This window comes from Acipenser ruthenus, chromosome 3 (assembly GCF_902713425.1).
Source record: "Acipenser ruthenus chromosome 3, fAciRut3.2 maternal haplotype, whole genome shotgun sequence".
NCBI lineage: Eukaryota > Metazoa > Chordata > Actinopteri > Acipenseriformes > Acipenseridae > Acipenser > Acipenser ruthenus.
The window spans coordinates 34,821,471-34,840,486 of NC_081191.1; the positions used below are offsets into that span (position 1 = coordinate 34,821,471).

At 35.4% G+C, this 19,016-nt stretch overlaps 1 protein-coding gene across 7 annotated transcripts in view; it reads right to left on the bottom strand.

The window, feature by feature from the left end:
• The window catches only part of LOC117394251 (engulfment and cell motility protein 1), a 167,640-nt gene that overhangs the window by 118,370 nt on the left and 30,254 nt on the right, over window positions 1–19,016 (bottom strand). For all 7 annotated transcript variants that reach the window (XM_033992360.3, XM_033992359.3, XM_033992357.3 and 4 more), the window contains exons 2-4: window positions 10,667–10,831; window positions 5,777–5,817; window positions 505–577 (exon numbers count right to left, since the gene is read on the bottom strand). In XM_033992360.3, coding sequence (XP_033848251.1) covers window positions 505–577; window positions 5,777–5,817; window positions 10,667–10,744 — 192 coding nt within the window. In that variant the 5' untranslated portion in view covers window positions 10,745–10,831. The remainder of the gene's footprint in view (window positions 1–504; window positions 578–5,776; window positions 5,818–10,666; window positions 10,832–19,016) is intronic.

Here is a 19,016-nt window from a genome sequence, read left to right on the forward strand (position 1 = left end):
CAATGAGAATACCCTAACCCCCATTATAGATATTAAGAAGAAATAAACTGAATAACTAAAGATAATGCACAGTGGTAGAGACTGTCTTTTGTGGAATTAAAATAAAAGGCTCTACTTTGCTAATATTAAAAGACCCATTGCAAATTCTAATAGAGATTTATTTTCCTTAAAACTTTGTACTTTCACTTCCTGAATTATACAGTAGGTATCAGAATAAATTTACTTCTTTGAAATACTGAACCAGAACAGTCAGAAATGGGTAGTATGAAACTTAAAATAACTGCCACCTTGTCTAAAACAAATACTGGTATCTTGTCATTATTATTCATTTAACCCTTAGTTTACTGACATGGCTTTTGAGTCTAGTTTACTTTATGTTAACCACTACTTTTCTTAAAGCTTTCACAGACCCAGATTATCACTCATCCTGGACTATCTAATGCTACCCTAGGTAAGGTGAAACCTATTGTTTGTGTTTTTGGTATTATTAATATATAATTTTACCTTTTCTGTGATATAAAAGTTTGTGACATCCGCATGTTGCAAAGCAAAGATTTCATGATTGCCCAGCGACCACCTGTAAGACATTAATAAAATATTTGAACATAGCATGTTTTCAAAGGTTTAAAAAGGGATTAGCATTACAAAAATACAATCTACATTTACCAGAAAGTCTGATCATATAGACACTGTAATTTCCTTTATTTTTATCTTGGGATCTCTGCTATGGTTTTAAATCTTTTTGTTTTCTTAATGGCTGTTATTTTGTATGTTGTCAAGACATCCAAGTAAATCAAGTGGCTGCTGGATCTCCATTTAGTTAATTACTGATTTTCTATATTTGTGTATATATTACACGGCTGTGCAAAAGTCTTAGACATGTTGCATTTTTCTACTCTGATACATTATGAGCATCCACTAGTGTTTTCTACTATTAGAACAACCTTGACTTGCATAAAGAAGGAAAAACATTGAGTGAAATAGCTTGCATCAATTGATTTTCAAGGTGTGGTATCCGAAGCAGTTCTGAGTTCTGTTGTCAATTCAACGCTCATCTTCTTTCTATTCCTTAAGGATATTATCTTCAAGTATTGCTCATCCTTGTTAGACAGTTTTTAGGGTTTTTCCAGTCCTGGGTTTGTAAATTACAGATGATGTTTCTCTGTACTTTCTGATTATGCACTTTTTTTTTTTTTTTAATTCTGTCTTTAGCCGGGACACATTTAAACGTATCCAATGTCTCTTGGCAGAGTAAGGAAAATCATTAAAATTCAAGGTACTGGAGGCTACCAAAATGTATATTCGCTGCACTTCTACAAGACAAAACAAATAAATAAACTACAGTAAAGCCTGTCAAATCTGATTTAATTGGTTCCAGGGGTCCATCGGATATGTAAAAATATCCTATCTAAGAGCCCAGATTTGTTAGTAAGGAAGCCTATGTGTATCATAGGATATATTGCACATTCCTTTTCACAAATATAAAAATAAGCATCATTGAACGGAGTGAAAGAGCAGGCTTTACATGAAGCACACAGAAGGGAGAAAGCTGGACCAAGATAAAACTGCTCGAAGGGGCACTAAAATAATGTGAATTCTATTTAAAACTATACCAGACGTTCCTCATTGATCTAGTGCCGCGTCCCGGTAGGTTTGCCCTGTTCCGTGACCAGATTAAATAAAAAAATATGAAAATGATAACTCTTTTTAATATTGACTATAGTGACTGAAAAATTGTGCGGTATAGTTTTCAAAAAGTTTCACATTATTTTAGTGCCCTGTCCAGGCAGTTTTGTATAGGTCTGGCTTTCACCAACTCCCCAGATAAAATTAACCAGCAGTATGTTGAACTATTATGTTGAACTATTAGTAATAGTTGGACTATTCTTCCAGTACAATATACAATAGCAGACTACTTATAAATTATATTTTTCATCACAGAGACGATTGCAACCTGGGCATAAACCTTTACAAAATACAGTGTAACTACATTATAACGAACCCCCCTGGGAACTGGAGAAATGTTCGCTGTATCAGGTTGTTCACTATAATAGGGTTTGGCAATTTTCTGTATCAGAATGATGAAGAAACGCCCAAGTTGAATTAAACATCTTTATACACAGTGGTTCTTTCAAGACAACTTCACATTGATCAACATTTAAACTGTAGATTTGAAAGACGGCAGTAAAGAAATGAAAAAAATAAAAAAGTACACTTACATGCTGAATACAGTAACTACGTGCCCTTTCTCTTGAAAAACATTCAGGGTAGATTGCTTCATATTTTTCGTGCTTTTCTCAATGCACGCTGTTTCAATCTTGTTGCCTCCTCACGCCTGTTGCTATGGTTGCAGTTTGTGTGAAGATGGCAACGGTTGCATACGTCACACATGATTCGCACTGCAATAGGTTATCTATGAAATCAGCCTTATCTTCGAATTAGCCTACCAAGGTCTTTGTTTTCACAGAGAATAACACATTCACACTGGAGAAAGTTCAATGTCAATCACTACAGAGATAGTTTCATCCGGGTAGATTTTGTAAAAGTGATCGTTCCAATAGGGCTAATTTCTATTGAAATAAATGGTTCTTGCTGCTTAAGGGGTTTGCTGTTTCCAGGCCTCCCATCCCTCCCCATCTCTGCCCACAGGAGGTTGATCACAGCGGGGAGGGCCGCCTCGACATTCCTCTCAGGCTCTGCCAGCCAGTCCCAGATCCCCTCAGAAAAGAGTGGATTTGTCTGCTTCGGAACCAACGGGTCGTCGTCGTCCCCCCCCCCCCCCCCGAAACTGAGACGCAATTGCACTCAGTTCTTTAATAAATAAAAAGCTTTTACAAAAACAAAAGACTTCTCAAAATAAACCTGCACGTTGGCCAAACAGACAAACAAACAAACAAACAAGTAGTATTGTGCTGGTTTAAAAGCCAACACGCATAGCAATTGTTATTTCTAGCTTTTCCATTTCTCTCCTCTCCACTCACAAACACTTCCCCGTGCAGCCAAAGCTGCAGGTCTTTATAGGTCATGACCAAAGGATTAACTAGCCAATTATCTTATTATCCCTTGGTCACATTTGCACAGGTTTAGTAATCTGCCTGACTGTCATCCAGTTTAAACAATCAGTAGCTGACAGTCACGCATTCTCACGAAGTAATTTAAAACAAGAAACAATAACATATAATGGTGGACAGCACCTTGCTCGTCCTGCAAAACATAATAAAATTCTAAATAGTATATTAAATGTAAAACACAAATCATAATATGCACAGGGGCGACCCCTTCACAGCATGGTAAAAGCCATTTTGCGGATAGTGAAAAATAGTCACTTTTTCAAATGAATTTATATCACACGCCAGTCAAACATGAAAGAAGGTTTTGATTCATCAAAAATAAATAGTCGGACAACTGTTGGAAAAACAATCTTTAAGGAATCTTGGGACCAAAACTGATGAACAGAGGCCATAATAGACTATCCTTATTTTTTAATGTTATCTTACTGTATTGTTTCTTTAAAACCAAAGTGATTTGTCATATTTTGTTGACAACTGGGTATGGTGTTTGATGTAGAAAGTGGTGTGAGTGATGGGAGGGGAGTCATCACAAAGAAACATGCACAATATTTATTTATTTTTATTTTTTTAAACAGGCATTTATTAATTGCTTCTGCCTACTCATCAAAAAGTGGATTTACGCACATTTTTGGATTAAATCTTCTTTTTAATGTCACCTTATCTGTACACTACACTTTTGGAAACTTTATAAACATTTCACTTTAAAATAACTTTAAATACAGCTCCTGCAGTTTACAGGTACAGTAACGTTCTGTTCTGCAGTACAAATGGAAAGAACTTCTCATACATTGACACTTCTAGCAAGTGAGCGTCTGTGATCCTTGAATGTTAGAGGTTTTTCTTTATGAGAAACCAACACTGTGACTTAATTTGTCTGCTTGTCACCTTATTATAAATTGTGTCTTTGTCCCATTATATTAAATAAGGTTATTCTAAACAACCTGCCAATATGCTATACCTTAAGTTATACCATGTTAAACTTATTTTAGCAAACATGCTAGTTCTCCTTTTTTAAATTTAAGATTAAGGAAAAGTGTGAGAAAATTAATTCAGAAAAAAATCCAGATGGAGCCCACATGTACAGTATCTAAAGCAATTGCATTTGATGAGTCAATTCACACTAGGGGGAGGTGAATACATGCTTTGGAATGGTCGACACAGAATGAATGGAAGAAGATCCACGTGTATCCAGTGTCTTACTTTGATGTATAAAACATGTATTTGTGAAACATTTTGATGTACAAAATATGTATATTTACACTATTCTTCCAGAAATAGGAATTTTGACAGGAAACTACATATTTTGTATCACTTAAATATAAATACAGCAAACGTTCGCCTTATTGGCCCACTACCTGTTACACTGCGTTTAGAAAGTTGTGAAATCTGTGACATAAATTATTTATTCTGTCCCTTACGAGTGTGTAGTGCTGTGGTTCCACTGTGTCTCGTCTGTGCAAGTAATCCCATAGAATGTCCTTCAGGTTTCTAGTCAGCCCTTTTTTGCCTCTGGACTCATCATAATTGACATTGTTGGTCCACTCTATTCCTACCATTTATTTATTTTAAATTTTTTAGAAAATGTAATTTAAAAAAAAAAAAAACACACAGGACAGCACCTTAATCTGTTATTTAACCTAATAACTAGGAAAAGATAAAACCACCTCACATGCTTGTCATGAAAGGTACTATTGTATTAAAAATATTTGCAAAATACCATATTCCTTTGAATTTAAGACGCAGTCCAAATTTCCCACCCTCAACTTGAGGGAAAAAAAAAATCAAAGAAAAATACGGGGTCTGATTAGAACTCAGCCTAATATCAAAACGCTGAATCTGTAAAAGCTTCTCTTCGAATTTCTCAGGAAGCTAATGATGCTTTGGGACAGGGAGGACCCTGTCGCTGGTTCAGCTGCACTGCTGATGTGGTAAACAGGAAGGCTTGCCCGGAGCTGAGCTGATCGAGAGGTCCCGATTGGCTGGGGTCGTGCCCGGGGAGCCTACGCCTGTTTAAGAACGCAGCAGCGCCAGTTCGAGGCTACTGCACCACAGCCATAGCTACACAGGTTAGCCCCCAAGTGAAAGCTTGCTTTGTTTACATAGAGGAGGAGAGTGTCCGCTCTGCAGAATAACTACTACAGAACCCTTCAACTGCCAGTCAGTCCTGTTGCTGTTTCCGTACTCGGGCTGTCGCATCTTTTGTTGCCAATTTTAATACACGCATCACTTTACTGTACTCGAGGGAGTACAGTATGTTTTCATATGTTTTCCATATTTCCAGGAACAATTTAGACAATGAAACCATTTTGTGGCATCTGATTAAGTACGCTACAAAAATAATTCTAGTTTTTTGGAGTGGATGCAGCTTTTCCGATTTCCTCAATACCCTGATGTTGAGGACGTCTCTCTTGTGGTTTATAAATGCCTGTGATCAGAATAGGAATGCAGACTTCAAGTTGCAATATATACCTTTTAAAAGTTCAGTTATACCTGTATTTTCCATAAAATACACAGTATTTTTAAATGTATAATATTTTTCATGGTATTGTAATTTAAATGTGATTTCAGTGTTACTGTAACATCAATAAAAACTGGCAGTACTGCATTTGTCTTAGAGAATTACTGATAAAACTTTTTTTTTTTGCCGGTCCCTTGAAAATTTGTATAAATGAGAGCTGACTAATTCTTAACAGAAAGTTACTTACCCTTCACACACTTCTTTTATAATTGATGACAGTGGCTTTTTCTGCAAAAGAAAATACACACATATATTACACCATTATGTACAATATAGTGAAGTCTATTTAACAACCAAACGAGCATGATGGGTTGAAAATGTCTTCTGTTCATATATATATATATATTAGACACACACACGGTGGAACCTCATTTATCTGCACCCCGTTCATCCGCAACTTCAAAATTATCCGTGGCTCCCTGATGAGTTTTATCTCTGAAATACAGTACATTCTTGCCAATGTAGACTTAATACTCGTGGTGCACACACACACACACACACACACACACACACACACACACACACACACACACACACACACACACACACACACACACACACACACACACACACACACACACACACACACAACGCATGTGTCAGTCTAACCTGTGGACGCGAGGATTCATGTCATGGTATGAACAGCAGAAGGATTCTGTAAAATTAGTTCTCCTGAGGCAGTTACTTAGTGAAGCCCAGAAAACATATTTTGCCTCACTGAAACAAAAGACTATGATGGACTTCAAAGTTCATAAGTACGACTTGCAGCAGTGAATTGTTTAAAAAAAAGCTGTTACCAAAAAAAAAAAAAAAAAAAAAAAAAAGAACACTTCTGCTGGTACCTATTTTGTTAAAATGCACGACAAGTTTAAAATTATACAGCAGGCTTGTTTATTTAGTTTTAAAAGTTTAAAAAAATGTAAGAATTGTATTTTTTGTTTAAAATCCCAGAAAACTAGCAACACTTAGCTACCATTATTTAATATTAATGTGTGGAATAAATTAGTGACAATACCTTGTGATATTTCAAACTGCTAGCCACATGACTTGGTTTATAGGAAAATTGTGAGTTCTGATGGGCTGAATAGCTTATTCCCTTCATAAAATGTCTCTTGTAGCTTTGTTTTTTTTTTTTTTTTCCTGTAGTATATTTATTTTTTATTAGTATTTTTATTATTTTTGTTATGGTAACAGAAAAAGCTACGTGGCGGTGTATCGCATTTTGAAAAGATTTTGCTAGGAGTATCACTGTCAAAGTAAACTAATTTTTACTAATCTCTAGTCTTTGTAATATATTGTATTTCATACATCTCCAGTAAACGAAAATTTGGTTTACATTACTAGTTTCTGTATTTTATTCATGCATTTTAGTCACACGCAATGTGAATAAACGTGCGAATAAAAACGAGTTCCACTGTATGTAAGTACAGTACGTGAATCAGTGATTGGAAATTCTGTCCTGCGATTGGTTAAAAATAGATTCAACTGTAGCCCTAACCTCTTTATACCACCGGGCAATAGTCTCGCTGTCATGTGATTGGTTTACATCACTGTCAGTCCCGCCCCTTTTCAAAGGAACACCCTTCTCCCCTGCACTCTTCACAACAAGAGAAAATGGCCAAATGTGAAAAAAACTGCTGAGTAGCGATTCTGTGAGTTAACAGAAAATGAATTACAAAACATACTACAAAAGAAAAATACTCCAAACACTAAAACGGGGATTAAAACATCACTGTCACTGTTTTTTGACTTTCTGAAATTCAAACAAATTCAACTCAACTATGTAAACAAATATGACGGCCGGGATATAAACTGGATTATGCAGCTGTCAGCAAGCCGCACAGAGCTGTATGCCAAAAAAAACTTTGATAACTATGTGGTATGAACTTCAAAAACTTTTTCTGTTAATTATTTGCTTATGCTGCATCAGCTATATTTAAACATATATAAAGTAATATTTACTATCCAACCTTGCCTCACTTATTTTCTTGACTGATTCATATATTAAATATGTATCATGATTTTTCAATACCATGTTTTTTCTTCTTTTTTTTTTTTTTTTAAGCTTTTAAACAAAACTCTGTAATTGTGTGTTTTAAAAAAATATGAACTAAGCTTAATCATTTCCGCTTAGCGGAAGTGACCAACTACACTGTGCATTCTGGGAAAATTAAATTACTGCAGCAGTCATGGCGAATGCGGGAGAGAGAAGCAATCGGTTTCAACGCGGACAGTCAAAATGTCAAAAGTGTTTTAAAGAAGTGAAAAATAAAAGGAAATGCCACCAATTTTTTTAAACATCTTTCAGATTGCCACACCGATCTCTTTACTTTTTTCTTTTACTGTAGTTTCTTCCGTTCTTTTAGTTTAAGTACGTGAATCCCAGTGCATATTACTTCTAAAAAGTCACAGCAAAGATAACACATAAAACAGGAATACGCTATAAGCTGATCAAAAAGAGGTTCACTGATGCTTTGTTTATTTCATCATTACAGTGCATTTGCCAAGCTGCAAAAATATAATTTGCTGACATGTCATTAAAACTCTACCGCATGTCAAAAGTGTTAGAGGCGTTTTTAAATTCTTTGGATTTTGTGTTAATCCATATTTTATGTGCATGTAATGTGATAGCTGTGAAAATCCTGTGTTTTGAATTGCATCCATGAGCGGTGGAAAGACCAGAATGAATAGACTTCACTACCAGCATATCAGTTTCCCTAACAGGATCAATGTGTCGTGTCACCTGCAGAGGAATGCACAGGACCTATAAAGCTTCCGAGTCCGCTAATGCAGACGTCTACAGGTTCAGCATGAAAGCAATAAAAAGCACTTCCAGTTTATTACAGTAGCCAGAGAGGTTGTCTTTTATCTAATTTACTTTCTTTGCAAAATTTTTAACAACCAAACGAGCATGATGGGTTGAAAATGTCTTCTATTCTTATTTAAGGTGCACTGGGATGTTGTTTTAACGAAGACATTTGGCTTGAATACGCTTAAGACAGAATTCTGTTCTAATAGCACGTAAGAGGAAGGCATCTACATTTGTAGCCTGTTTGTTAGAAAAGTAGAATTATATATAATGCTTAACGTTGAATTTTTCACTATTGAATTGCATATGTTAGCAGAGTTTTAAAGCAGTTCTTTGCCACAAACATGTTATATATGCATTGTCTTTTTTCTGTATCGCTTTGTGATGGTGGTCCACTATGAAAGACGCTATATAAAAAAGATTGATTGACTGATTTATGTTCTGCTGAAAACATGTAATGAACATAAGATCCAAGTATATATGGGATGTTCTGATTAACAGATTAAATCGGACTGATTCAGAGTTGATCGCAGATTATTTTTTTTTACAATTTAAATCGTGCATTAAAAGTGCATTCTGGGTAGAGAGAGAAATGCATGCTGCTATTTAGGGAATGGCGAAAGTAGTAGGACACTGGTTTTAAGCTTGTATAAAAAGGGGTTAAAGTTGTGTAAAATCATAATTGTTGTCTTGTTTTGTGCAAGGATTGCTGATAATGTGCTACGGATGTATATAAGTATTTGGAACTGGAATGCTTATCTATGTTGATTTAAATGATTGCCAAACATGTGTCTGCAAAGTTACTTGTGTGCATTGTAACCAGAGCTGTGGTGAACGCTGTGGTAAAATCCAGCGGTGCGCATTTATCCTGATCAACATAATAAACTGTTGATTTAGTTATAAACCTCTGGCTCTTGTGGGAGTTATCAAGTCCCTAAATCCGTTTAGGATGGAACGGTAACATTTATTACATTTTTCTAAAATACAAATGTTTTTTAAAAAAAGACCAAATTCCCATTGGGCTTATTTTATTTATTTATTTATTTATTTATTTATAGCTTATTGATTTTTTAAGTATAACTATGCAGAACAGCCGCTAGAAGATTGTTACCTTTATTAAAAATGTGCACTGATTAAATCAACTAATGCCCATAAAATTAACCAATCAATCAACATTTTTAAACAATAAATACGTGACATGAAGTGTGTACCTCCGCTATATTCTCCCACATACAAACCACATTTAAAAGAACTATATGATTGGTACTTAACCTACAGTGCCCATGAAACATATGGCCATATTTTCTATAATACAGTTTTTAATTAAATTTAAATTCATCTGCAAACAGCAAACAATGTGAGTGCTTAAGAGACCTCCAGTTTCATTACTTTGATACTAGCTTTGTAAGGTGTTTTTCTCCTTTAAAAAAATTTTAAAATAGGTGTTAATAAAAGATACTTCATAAGGCCAACTACCTCAATTATCTATAAATGATATAGAAAAGCCTATAAAATGTCCTAAGGACACTATAGTCTGCTATCAACAAGGGAAAATGTAAAACGAGAGTGAAGACAAAGAATATTTTCAACCACGCCAATAGCTGCATGAAAGTAATAACAGTAGGCATAAAAAAGCAGTCATTGCTGCATTTAGCAGACCCTTGATTTGAATAATGCCTTGCAGACAACTAAAAATTACGTTTCGTTTAATGCTTAAAAAAAAATTAACGTTTGTAAATTAAAGACTATGCTCAACTAGTTTAGAATGAGTTAGCAACCTGTCACTTCTCCCAATTTATTTTTTTCTACAATGAATAGCAAAAAAGTAAATGTAAATAAGCTAATTAAAATACTTTGGAAATTAACTATTATCCTTTAAAATGTAAGCGTTTTTGGATAAAACACCTGTCTTCAATATTCTACTGATCTCTGGCACAGGTCCCTACATACAGTAGCTAAATTAAACACAGTGTCATTTTCTTTGCTGCACAGAACTTAATAAAAAATAACCTGCTACTATCACAGCTAAATCCCTAAAAACATTGTCACTAATGTGTCTCCTCTAACAAGGATTTCATCTTTAGGTTAAAGTAACTTTTGAATGGAGATTATTTTCACTTCTACTCTATTTGATGGCTTTCTGTGTAGTCTCTAATACTGTGATGATGGTTTACTTAAAGAAAACTATTACACTGAAGACTGATATCATTTGCCGTTAACAAAAAACTTTGTTAAATATCACAAGTAGCAGGGAAAACACTCACTCACCTGGTCAATTTCCATTAGCTTAGGGAAGGCCCCAGGCCACTCAATGGCCACCTTGACTATGTCAGCCGGTGGTGGCATTGTAGCAGTGTGGGGAGAGGGGGGGGGGGCTTGCCAAAGGCAGAAAAGTAGTCTTCAAACCGACAGATGGCCCAGTTTCGTTCAAGTCTACAGAGAAACACAGAAATAACTTAATTACATAGCATTCTGAGGACAGACAAAGTGAGTAATGCAGTATGGCATATTCCACCAGGAGCACAAATACTTCTTGCCCCCCCCCCACCACCACCACCATGTTAGAAAAAGTCTTTGAAAACAACTATGTGATATGAAAAAGAACAAACTTTTAACCCATATGCTAATTTTGATATTTGAGTTGTGTTTTGAGTTCTACAAGTACTGTAGTACCATAGAAATGTTCTAGTCATTTCTAAATATACTGATTGTATTACTCAAAAAATTGAGTCAGTGCTTGGAAATTCTGGCCTGTGTTAAAATCTCATAACAGTAGCAAAAATAGATTTCACTATTGCCCTAACATCCTTACATCACCAGGCAATAGTCTCCCTCTGACATGTGATTGGTTCACATCACTGTCAGTCCCATCCCTTTTAAAGGAACGCCCTCCACCTCCACTCCAAACAAAATGGCTGAATGAAAAAAAAAAAAAAAAAACTGCTGAACAGCGATTCTCTGACTTAACAGAATATTAATTACAAAACATACCACAAAGACAGAGAAAAACTTGCGGTATGAACTTTTAGTTGAACAGTGATACTCCTAGCAAAATTTTTTGTTATTTAGTTATTTGCTTATACTGTATCAGCTATATTTAAACAAAATACTGTAAAGCCATACATATTTGCTACCAAAATATTTGGCGAATCACACCCATAAAACCTATTTTGCTCCAGAAATGTTGGTGCCCTGTTGCACTGGTAGTAGTATATTACTTCATTATATGTACAGCACTAAAAAACACATAATAAAAAGGCTCACAAATATGTATGGCTTTACATTATATAAAGTCATATTTACTATCTAACTTATTTCTTATTTTGACTGACTCGTATATTAAACCTGTACTGCAGACTCAGCACATAGTGGAAAATTAAATGCCCCTCGGGAAAACCCAGCAGCTTTGGGCATTATAGCCCTGTGTCGGTAACTATAGTCTTCCCTTGGGTCACTAATCTTCCACTATAGCCCACCAGTCTAAGATAGATAGAGAGATAGAGAGATAGAGAGATAACCTGTTAACTCGACTGGTGGATAACTCGACACCTTCGCTTAATTCGACAGGCAGTCTTGGTCCCGGATTTTCTCCATATAAAATATATGCATCCTGCCTCTTTTAAAAGGGTACACAAGGACCTTTTTATTTTATTGTGTTACATATTCCCATGTGTTGCTACAACTGTTTACGTAAGGTGTGCGTATTGTTTTATTTTATTTAACATTTTGACCACTTTTTTAAACTTTTAAATTGCTTTTCCTGCCTCAAGATGGCTTCACATGTACCTGCATGGACCTCAGAACTGCATTTCCCATCATCCTCCTGCTCACATATGTAACTGAGATGGATTTACCGTGAGCAGGAGGATGATGGGAAATGTAGTTCCGAGAGGTCCATGCGGGTATATGGGAAGCCATCTTGAGGCAAGAAATGCAATTCAAAGTTTAAAAAAAGTGGTCAAAATGTAAAAAAGCTAAAACAAAACACCCCCCCCCCCCCCCCCCCACACACACACACACACACACACACACACACCATACGTAAACAGTTGTAGCAACACATGGGAACATGTAACACAATAAAATAAAAAGGTCCTTCTTATGTACCCTTTAATTTTTTTATTTACACCACTCTTTACTCATAACTCGACAATTATTACTGGTACCGAAGGGATAAAAAAATATTTAAAAAGACTAGTGGATAACTCGACACCGTCGTTTCACGTGGCTGAACTCTACTTGACACTCTAGTTTCACTTGACTGACCTCTGACTGGAAATGGATTGTTCATTCATTCACTCGCAACTACCAAGTGCAGCTGGTTACAGTATCAGTTCACAATGAGTGAAGCGACTAATTAGTTCTCGTTCAATTGGCTTTAAAAGCTCAGGTTATTTCGGGATAACAAGCTTGTCAGCAGAACTTTAAAAGCACGTGTTTTTGTATGACTGTCCAGACTTTGAACCTGATCTGTTTTTTCTTGAGCTAAGGCAGAGTTAGGCGCCTACTGTATAATGCTTGTTGTTATGTGTAGTATGCAGAGGAATGTAGTGTCAAGAACCAAAACCGGGGTGGCATGTTATAGGAGCGTGCAATATAACAACTTAACCCTTTGAGTAGTACGAACGTACCCGTAGTTCGCTGCTCTCTGGTCCCCAGGGAGTACGAATGTAGCGGTACGTTCTGCAACTTTAAACTTGAATTACTGAGCTTGCAAAATTTCTGATCACATAATATTGTAACACTAGGTTTCTGTAACACCTTTTATTGGTCTCTTGCGCCCTCTGCCAGATACTGACTGAATTACATAGAACAAACCCAGTCACAAAATGTCAACAGTGTTTGTAAACTGGCAAAAATCGCTCAGTGAGAAAGAATTAGTAATAATACCGAATTCAGATTCTGATTTAAATTCAAATACATACAATTCTTCCACTGAATCGGATGTCAGCGAGTGTGTCAGTGAAGATGTAAGTGAAGAATACTGACCATCAACATCAAGTGACAGCGAAGAGGCGGCGCCAAGCTCTGTGCGCTGATCCATGCTACAAGGAGTATCATACACTGAAGCATTAGACACTCTCACTCCCTCCGCCCCCACAACCTGTTTATTATTATTTTTATTATTATTTATTTCTTAGCAGATGCCCTTATCTTATCGCCCTTCTCTATATTTGATGTTTAAAAAAATAATAACCTGTACACATAATTTATAAAATAGCTCTGTGCACATTCTGTGAAATAAGATTCTTTACCCGTGACACTGCCATCAATTTTAAACAAAATTTCTGCAATTCACAGGGCCTTACTTAGACAATAAGAGACACCCTACACACACAATGTACTAACTTATAGAATATAATAAACAGCAGGATACCTCAGATATTATATATATATATATATATATATATATATATATATATATATATATATATATATATATATTATATATATACCTAAAGCTCAAGTAAGCATTAGGTGATGTAGGTTTCTAATAGTGAATTTAAAGTAAGGCCACATAAGTGACTAGCCATCAGCATGGGACAAATATGCCTTCAAGCAGCAAAGTTTTATTTTTTATTTTTGCCAGCTGTGAGATTCAAAGTATTCTTCAACAACATAATATAATAGCACCTTTTCAAATCTCCTTTCAAAAGCACCATTCACAGCCAGCATCTCAAGATGCTTTATGAAACCAGCTTAAGAATCAAAGGCAAAAATACATTCTTTGTGTAGAGTTAATTCTGTGGCAATATTATGAGTCACAGGCGTCTGAGTAAGAGGGACTCCTCAACGGATAGACTTGGCAAGTACAGACTTTCCACCCATGGCCTGGACAGTCCTTTCTGTAACTTACAAGCAGGGATGGCAAGTAGTCCTGCATCTAGCCGATGCGTATGGTCCTTAAACATGGTGAATTATACCACCCCAAAAGCAAAACAATAAAAAATGCTCATTGAAGTAATTGTGCTTTCAGGATTCAATGAGTTTTATTTTTTGTTATTTATTTTTCAATTCAGGTTGCAAACCCTTTTCCTAAAGGGGATTTACTCTAGCTAGGGTAAAAGGCACAGTACAGGATTCAGTATTTCATTTACTGTAATTGTACATGTTTAGTCTCAAGGGACTCTTGATTTCTACAGACATTGTGACAATTGTGTTCAATGTGACATCCCACATTGAACTAAAGAGAAATTACTATTCTATTTGAGTGCTATTGACCTTGGTTTACTTGGTTTAGGTCTGTGCTTGATGAAATAGTCTATTTTGATTGTGTGGCTAAGCCTCTGAACCTGAATCAGAGAAACACATCATCAGATACTGATGCAAAATGCAGATGTAGTCAAAAAGTCATGTGTACTGAAGGACAAGCACCAGCCACAGCTATATAAATCTAATGCCAGTAAAACTTTTTTCTGTGATCAAATTACATTTGTTTAAGATATTGACAAATAAGCGTTTATGGTGTATATTCATTCAAAATGCTCGCATGTTCCAGTGAATAGTATTCAAAATGCTCGCACGTTCCAGTGAATAGTATTCAAAATGCTTGCATGTTCCAGTGAATAGTATTCAAAATGCTCGCATGTTCCAGTGAAAAGTATTCAAAATGCTTGTATGTTCCAGTAAAATAGCGGCAATTTCCACAATTCATTACGTATGTAAGTCGAGTAAAACATTCCTTCTCCGAGGGCATTTTGTTTCCGGGCTTATGTTTCCATTGACACCGTGAATGGACCAATCAGTTTCGAGCTTACAAGCGATGCTGGTGATGCAGGCCAAACTGTAGAATCATATGCCTGAGTCAGTAACCGTACAGCACAGTTATGACATTGTTTTAAAATAAATTAAAAAAAAAAAAACACAACTACAAAACAACCTACGTTTTCTATGTAAGATCGTCTTTTTTACTCAAAGTGTACGAGATACAGTGAGTATATGTTATAGCATTGTAAAATTTCTTATGCATTAACTTAGAAAATCGATCTGACACCTAGCATATGCAGTTAATTCAGGAAACGATATTTGCATTGCACAATTAATGAATATAACCGATTATTTTATTTTTTTGTGCTTTGTTTTGCGGATTCAGTCTTTATTAAAACACAAAATATCACTATATGAGCTACAAGATGTAGCGATCAGATCTTTTGCCGCACAGTCAGTTGCTGTAAAACTGTGTAATATTATTGACATTTTACACACAAAATGCAGATAAGTACACACACACACACATAAGCACATACTGTGATTATCTATCTATGTTTAAATAGGCACAGTACTTAAGTTTGTTATTTTATTTATTTATTTATTTATTTATTTTTTTAATTTAGTGGTCGCCATTTATTTTTATTGTTTTCTCCCCAATTTAGTAATGTCCAATTATTTTTAGGCTCAGCCCACCGCTACCACCTCTGTGTTGACTCAGGAGGGGCGAAGACAAACACACGCTGTAATCCAAAGCGTGTGTCGTCAGCCGCCCGCTTCTTTACACTCTGCAGACTCACCATGCAGCCACCCAGAGCTAGAGTCGGAGGACAACGCAGCCCTGGGCAGCTTACAGGCAAGCCCACAGGCACCCGGCCAGACCACAGGGGTCGCTGGTGCGAGGTGAGCCGAGGACACCATGGCCAACCTAGCCCTCCCTCCCCCGGGTGGCGCTCAGTCAATTGAGCGCCGTCCCCTGGGATCTCCCATCCTCGGTCGGCAAAGGAATAGCCTGGACTCGAACCGGCACCGTCCAGACTACAGGGTGCATCCTGCACACCACGCGAGTGCTTTTACTGGATGGGCCACTCGGGAGCCCCCAAATTCGTTATTTTTAAAAGACTATCTAAATTCAAGTTCAAGTCAAAATGGAAATGTATGTTCAAATTTATGTACATTATGAATCTCTTCTTCCCAAAGTGATTTCCCGTTTCAACATTACTCTCTTCCATTTGAAGCAGTTTCCATGTTTTTCCATTTCATATACCTAGAACTTGATATTTATGTACTGGACTTACTTTCAAGCTACGTTGTTCAAGTAAATGCCAATACATTACTTATTGTTGTTTGTATTTATTTTAATCAAGCAACAATTAACAGAATAAAAAAATTATATATATATATATATATATATATATATATATATATATATATATATATTAAAAACAAAAGAAAAAATACAACACTGTAGAAATTGATTAAATGTTTACAGAAAATGCAACAGAAACAAACTTCTGAAAACTGTAAAATCAAGTGTTCGAAATCGAAGTTCTCGCAAGTGCATTTTTAAAAATGTATTTATTTTATTTAATTAATTTATTCATGCACTTCCGCATTCTCGGACTTGGTAGTTAATAGAAACGGCAACATGGGAAGGTATGTATACTCAGAATCTTGGAAGACTAAAAATAAATGTAAGAGCTGGTTGGTTCCATGAATATTTTTAGAAACTTAAAATGTGTCTTGTTTTTGTTTATTTTTTTTGTATAAAATGCAAAGGAAAAAATGGAATACATGAAAAAATAGAAAACAAAACAAAATACAGCTTATGGCTTTACCTTTTCTGTATTCAAATTTACTACTAATTAATACTGCTTCTTATCTTGTCTAATTTAGAAATTCTTTTACATTTTTCTCTTCTGTCTCACTTGGTATTATGGTAGCTATATAATGACACGGTTTGTTTTTGTCCCTGAAATATAATTTCTCTGTTTCATTGGCATCTGGTTCTGTCTTTCACCACTTTTTTCTGTGTGCAATTATTGCAAAACCAAACGGAGTTTGCTTAAATACGTTGAATTTACTTTGATATGTACTGTGTGCCAAGAAAAGTTTGTGGTTTTAAAATTCTAAAATAAATACATTATTTTGTAATTACTTTTCATAGACACACAAGTAACTTGTATTTGCTCTTTAAATCTCAACACCTAAAATCATAAAAAAAGTGAACAAAGTTATACACTTATTTTGAATTTTGAATCCCCCTTTAAGGCACATATTTAGGCCCAGGATATGCAAGATTTAGACCCCTAAAATTCCTTTTCGGTGGGGGGCGTTAAGTTAAAAAGAAAAGATTAGTATACTGCTGTGTATTACAGCCTAAATTATATACCAAAGGTCCCAAAGAGCAATGTTTGAGCAATACATTACAGTTTATAATCTACAAGTTTGAGGCACTGTGGTCCGAAAGGTTGAGAGTGTATTTTCTTATAGTACAGTATTTGTAGCAGAAGTGTGAAATGTGTGGTTGTGTACAGCAGGTTAGGCCTAGGTTTTTCAAACCTCAGATAAACCAATCAGTTTAGAAAACTGAAAGAAACACCAGAAAGTAGTTAACTCGTTAACTATGAGTTTGATTCAAGCGGCCACACTCAGGATCTCATTTTAGGATATATGGCCAAAGCCTAATGTGAAAAAGACACACACATACAAGCAAACCTATAGACCAGGGGTGTGCATTTTTTTTTAAAAACGTGTTGTCCAAGGGACAAAATGCTAGAAAAGTCTACTTGCTTTAAGTGAACACAATCAATCAATTTGTGATTAACAGGGTGTGGATCTAGCCTTGTAGCTTTACAGGTTCAGTAAATTCTTCAAGATTCCCTGTGACCCACCGCACCTCAACAAATGTACAACATACTTTAAGGAAATGTTCCTTTCAGTGCAGTTTGGAACACATTTGCTAGTAAATTTAAGTAACATACTAAGAGTACAACTATAATAAGCAATACTTGCAGTTATTCAAATATAAAAATACCTTCTGCCTGTTTTTTTCCCCCCACTCTCTCTATAAGCTGAATCCAACTCCTAATGTACAGGTGTTTTAGTTTGTTGCATCACAAATACAAAATCATTGCCAACTATTACTGCTGCTTTGTGGAATTCTGATTTTTCTTGACGTTCTTTCAGTTTTGTAACTGCTGACTCCCAGATTTTTAAAGGACTTGTGTATAACCTGTCAAGTTTCTCTGCATTTTGTAGTTCTTCTAACAACATGCATGCAATATTTACAGTAGGCTCCATCAAATTCTGCAAAGACAAAATGTTTTTTTTCTTTTGTTTATTTCTATTATATACTTTAAAAAAAAAAAAAAAACAGTGTACAGCATTTTACAGTTACTTTTCCTCATCTAACATCTTGTCCCATGATGGCTAACTGGAACACTGCTGCAGCAGGGTGATCCTGGTTTCATACCCTGATGGCTTTTTTATTTTATTTTATTGGGGGAGGACAACATTCTTTCTCTGCATGACTCTCACTGATAAATGAATACATACACATTGCCATTAGATTTACAGTCTATTTTATTTTAAAATAATAAAATAGTGTACAGAAAATCTCATATATAAGCATTTCATTTCTATAATTATAAACATATTTGTCAATCTTCATGTTTTAATAGTTTCACAAATCGATGGATTGTGCATGTCCAATAAATAACTAATATCGCTTCTGTTCAAATCTAGTAATTTATTTAAAATAGCGTTTAAATCTAAAAAAAAAAAAAAAAAAAAAAAAAAAAAATATGTATATATGGTAAATAGCAACACTAAAAATCGAAAGAAAACTAAAATTACATTTTTTGCCAGGGAAGGTTTGTCTTGAAATGCTTCTAAACAGTAAACTGCG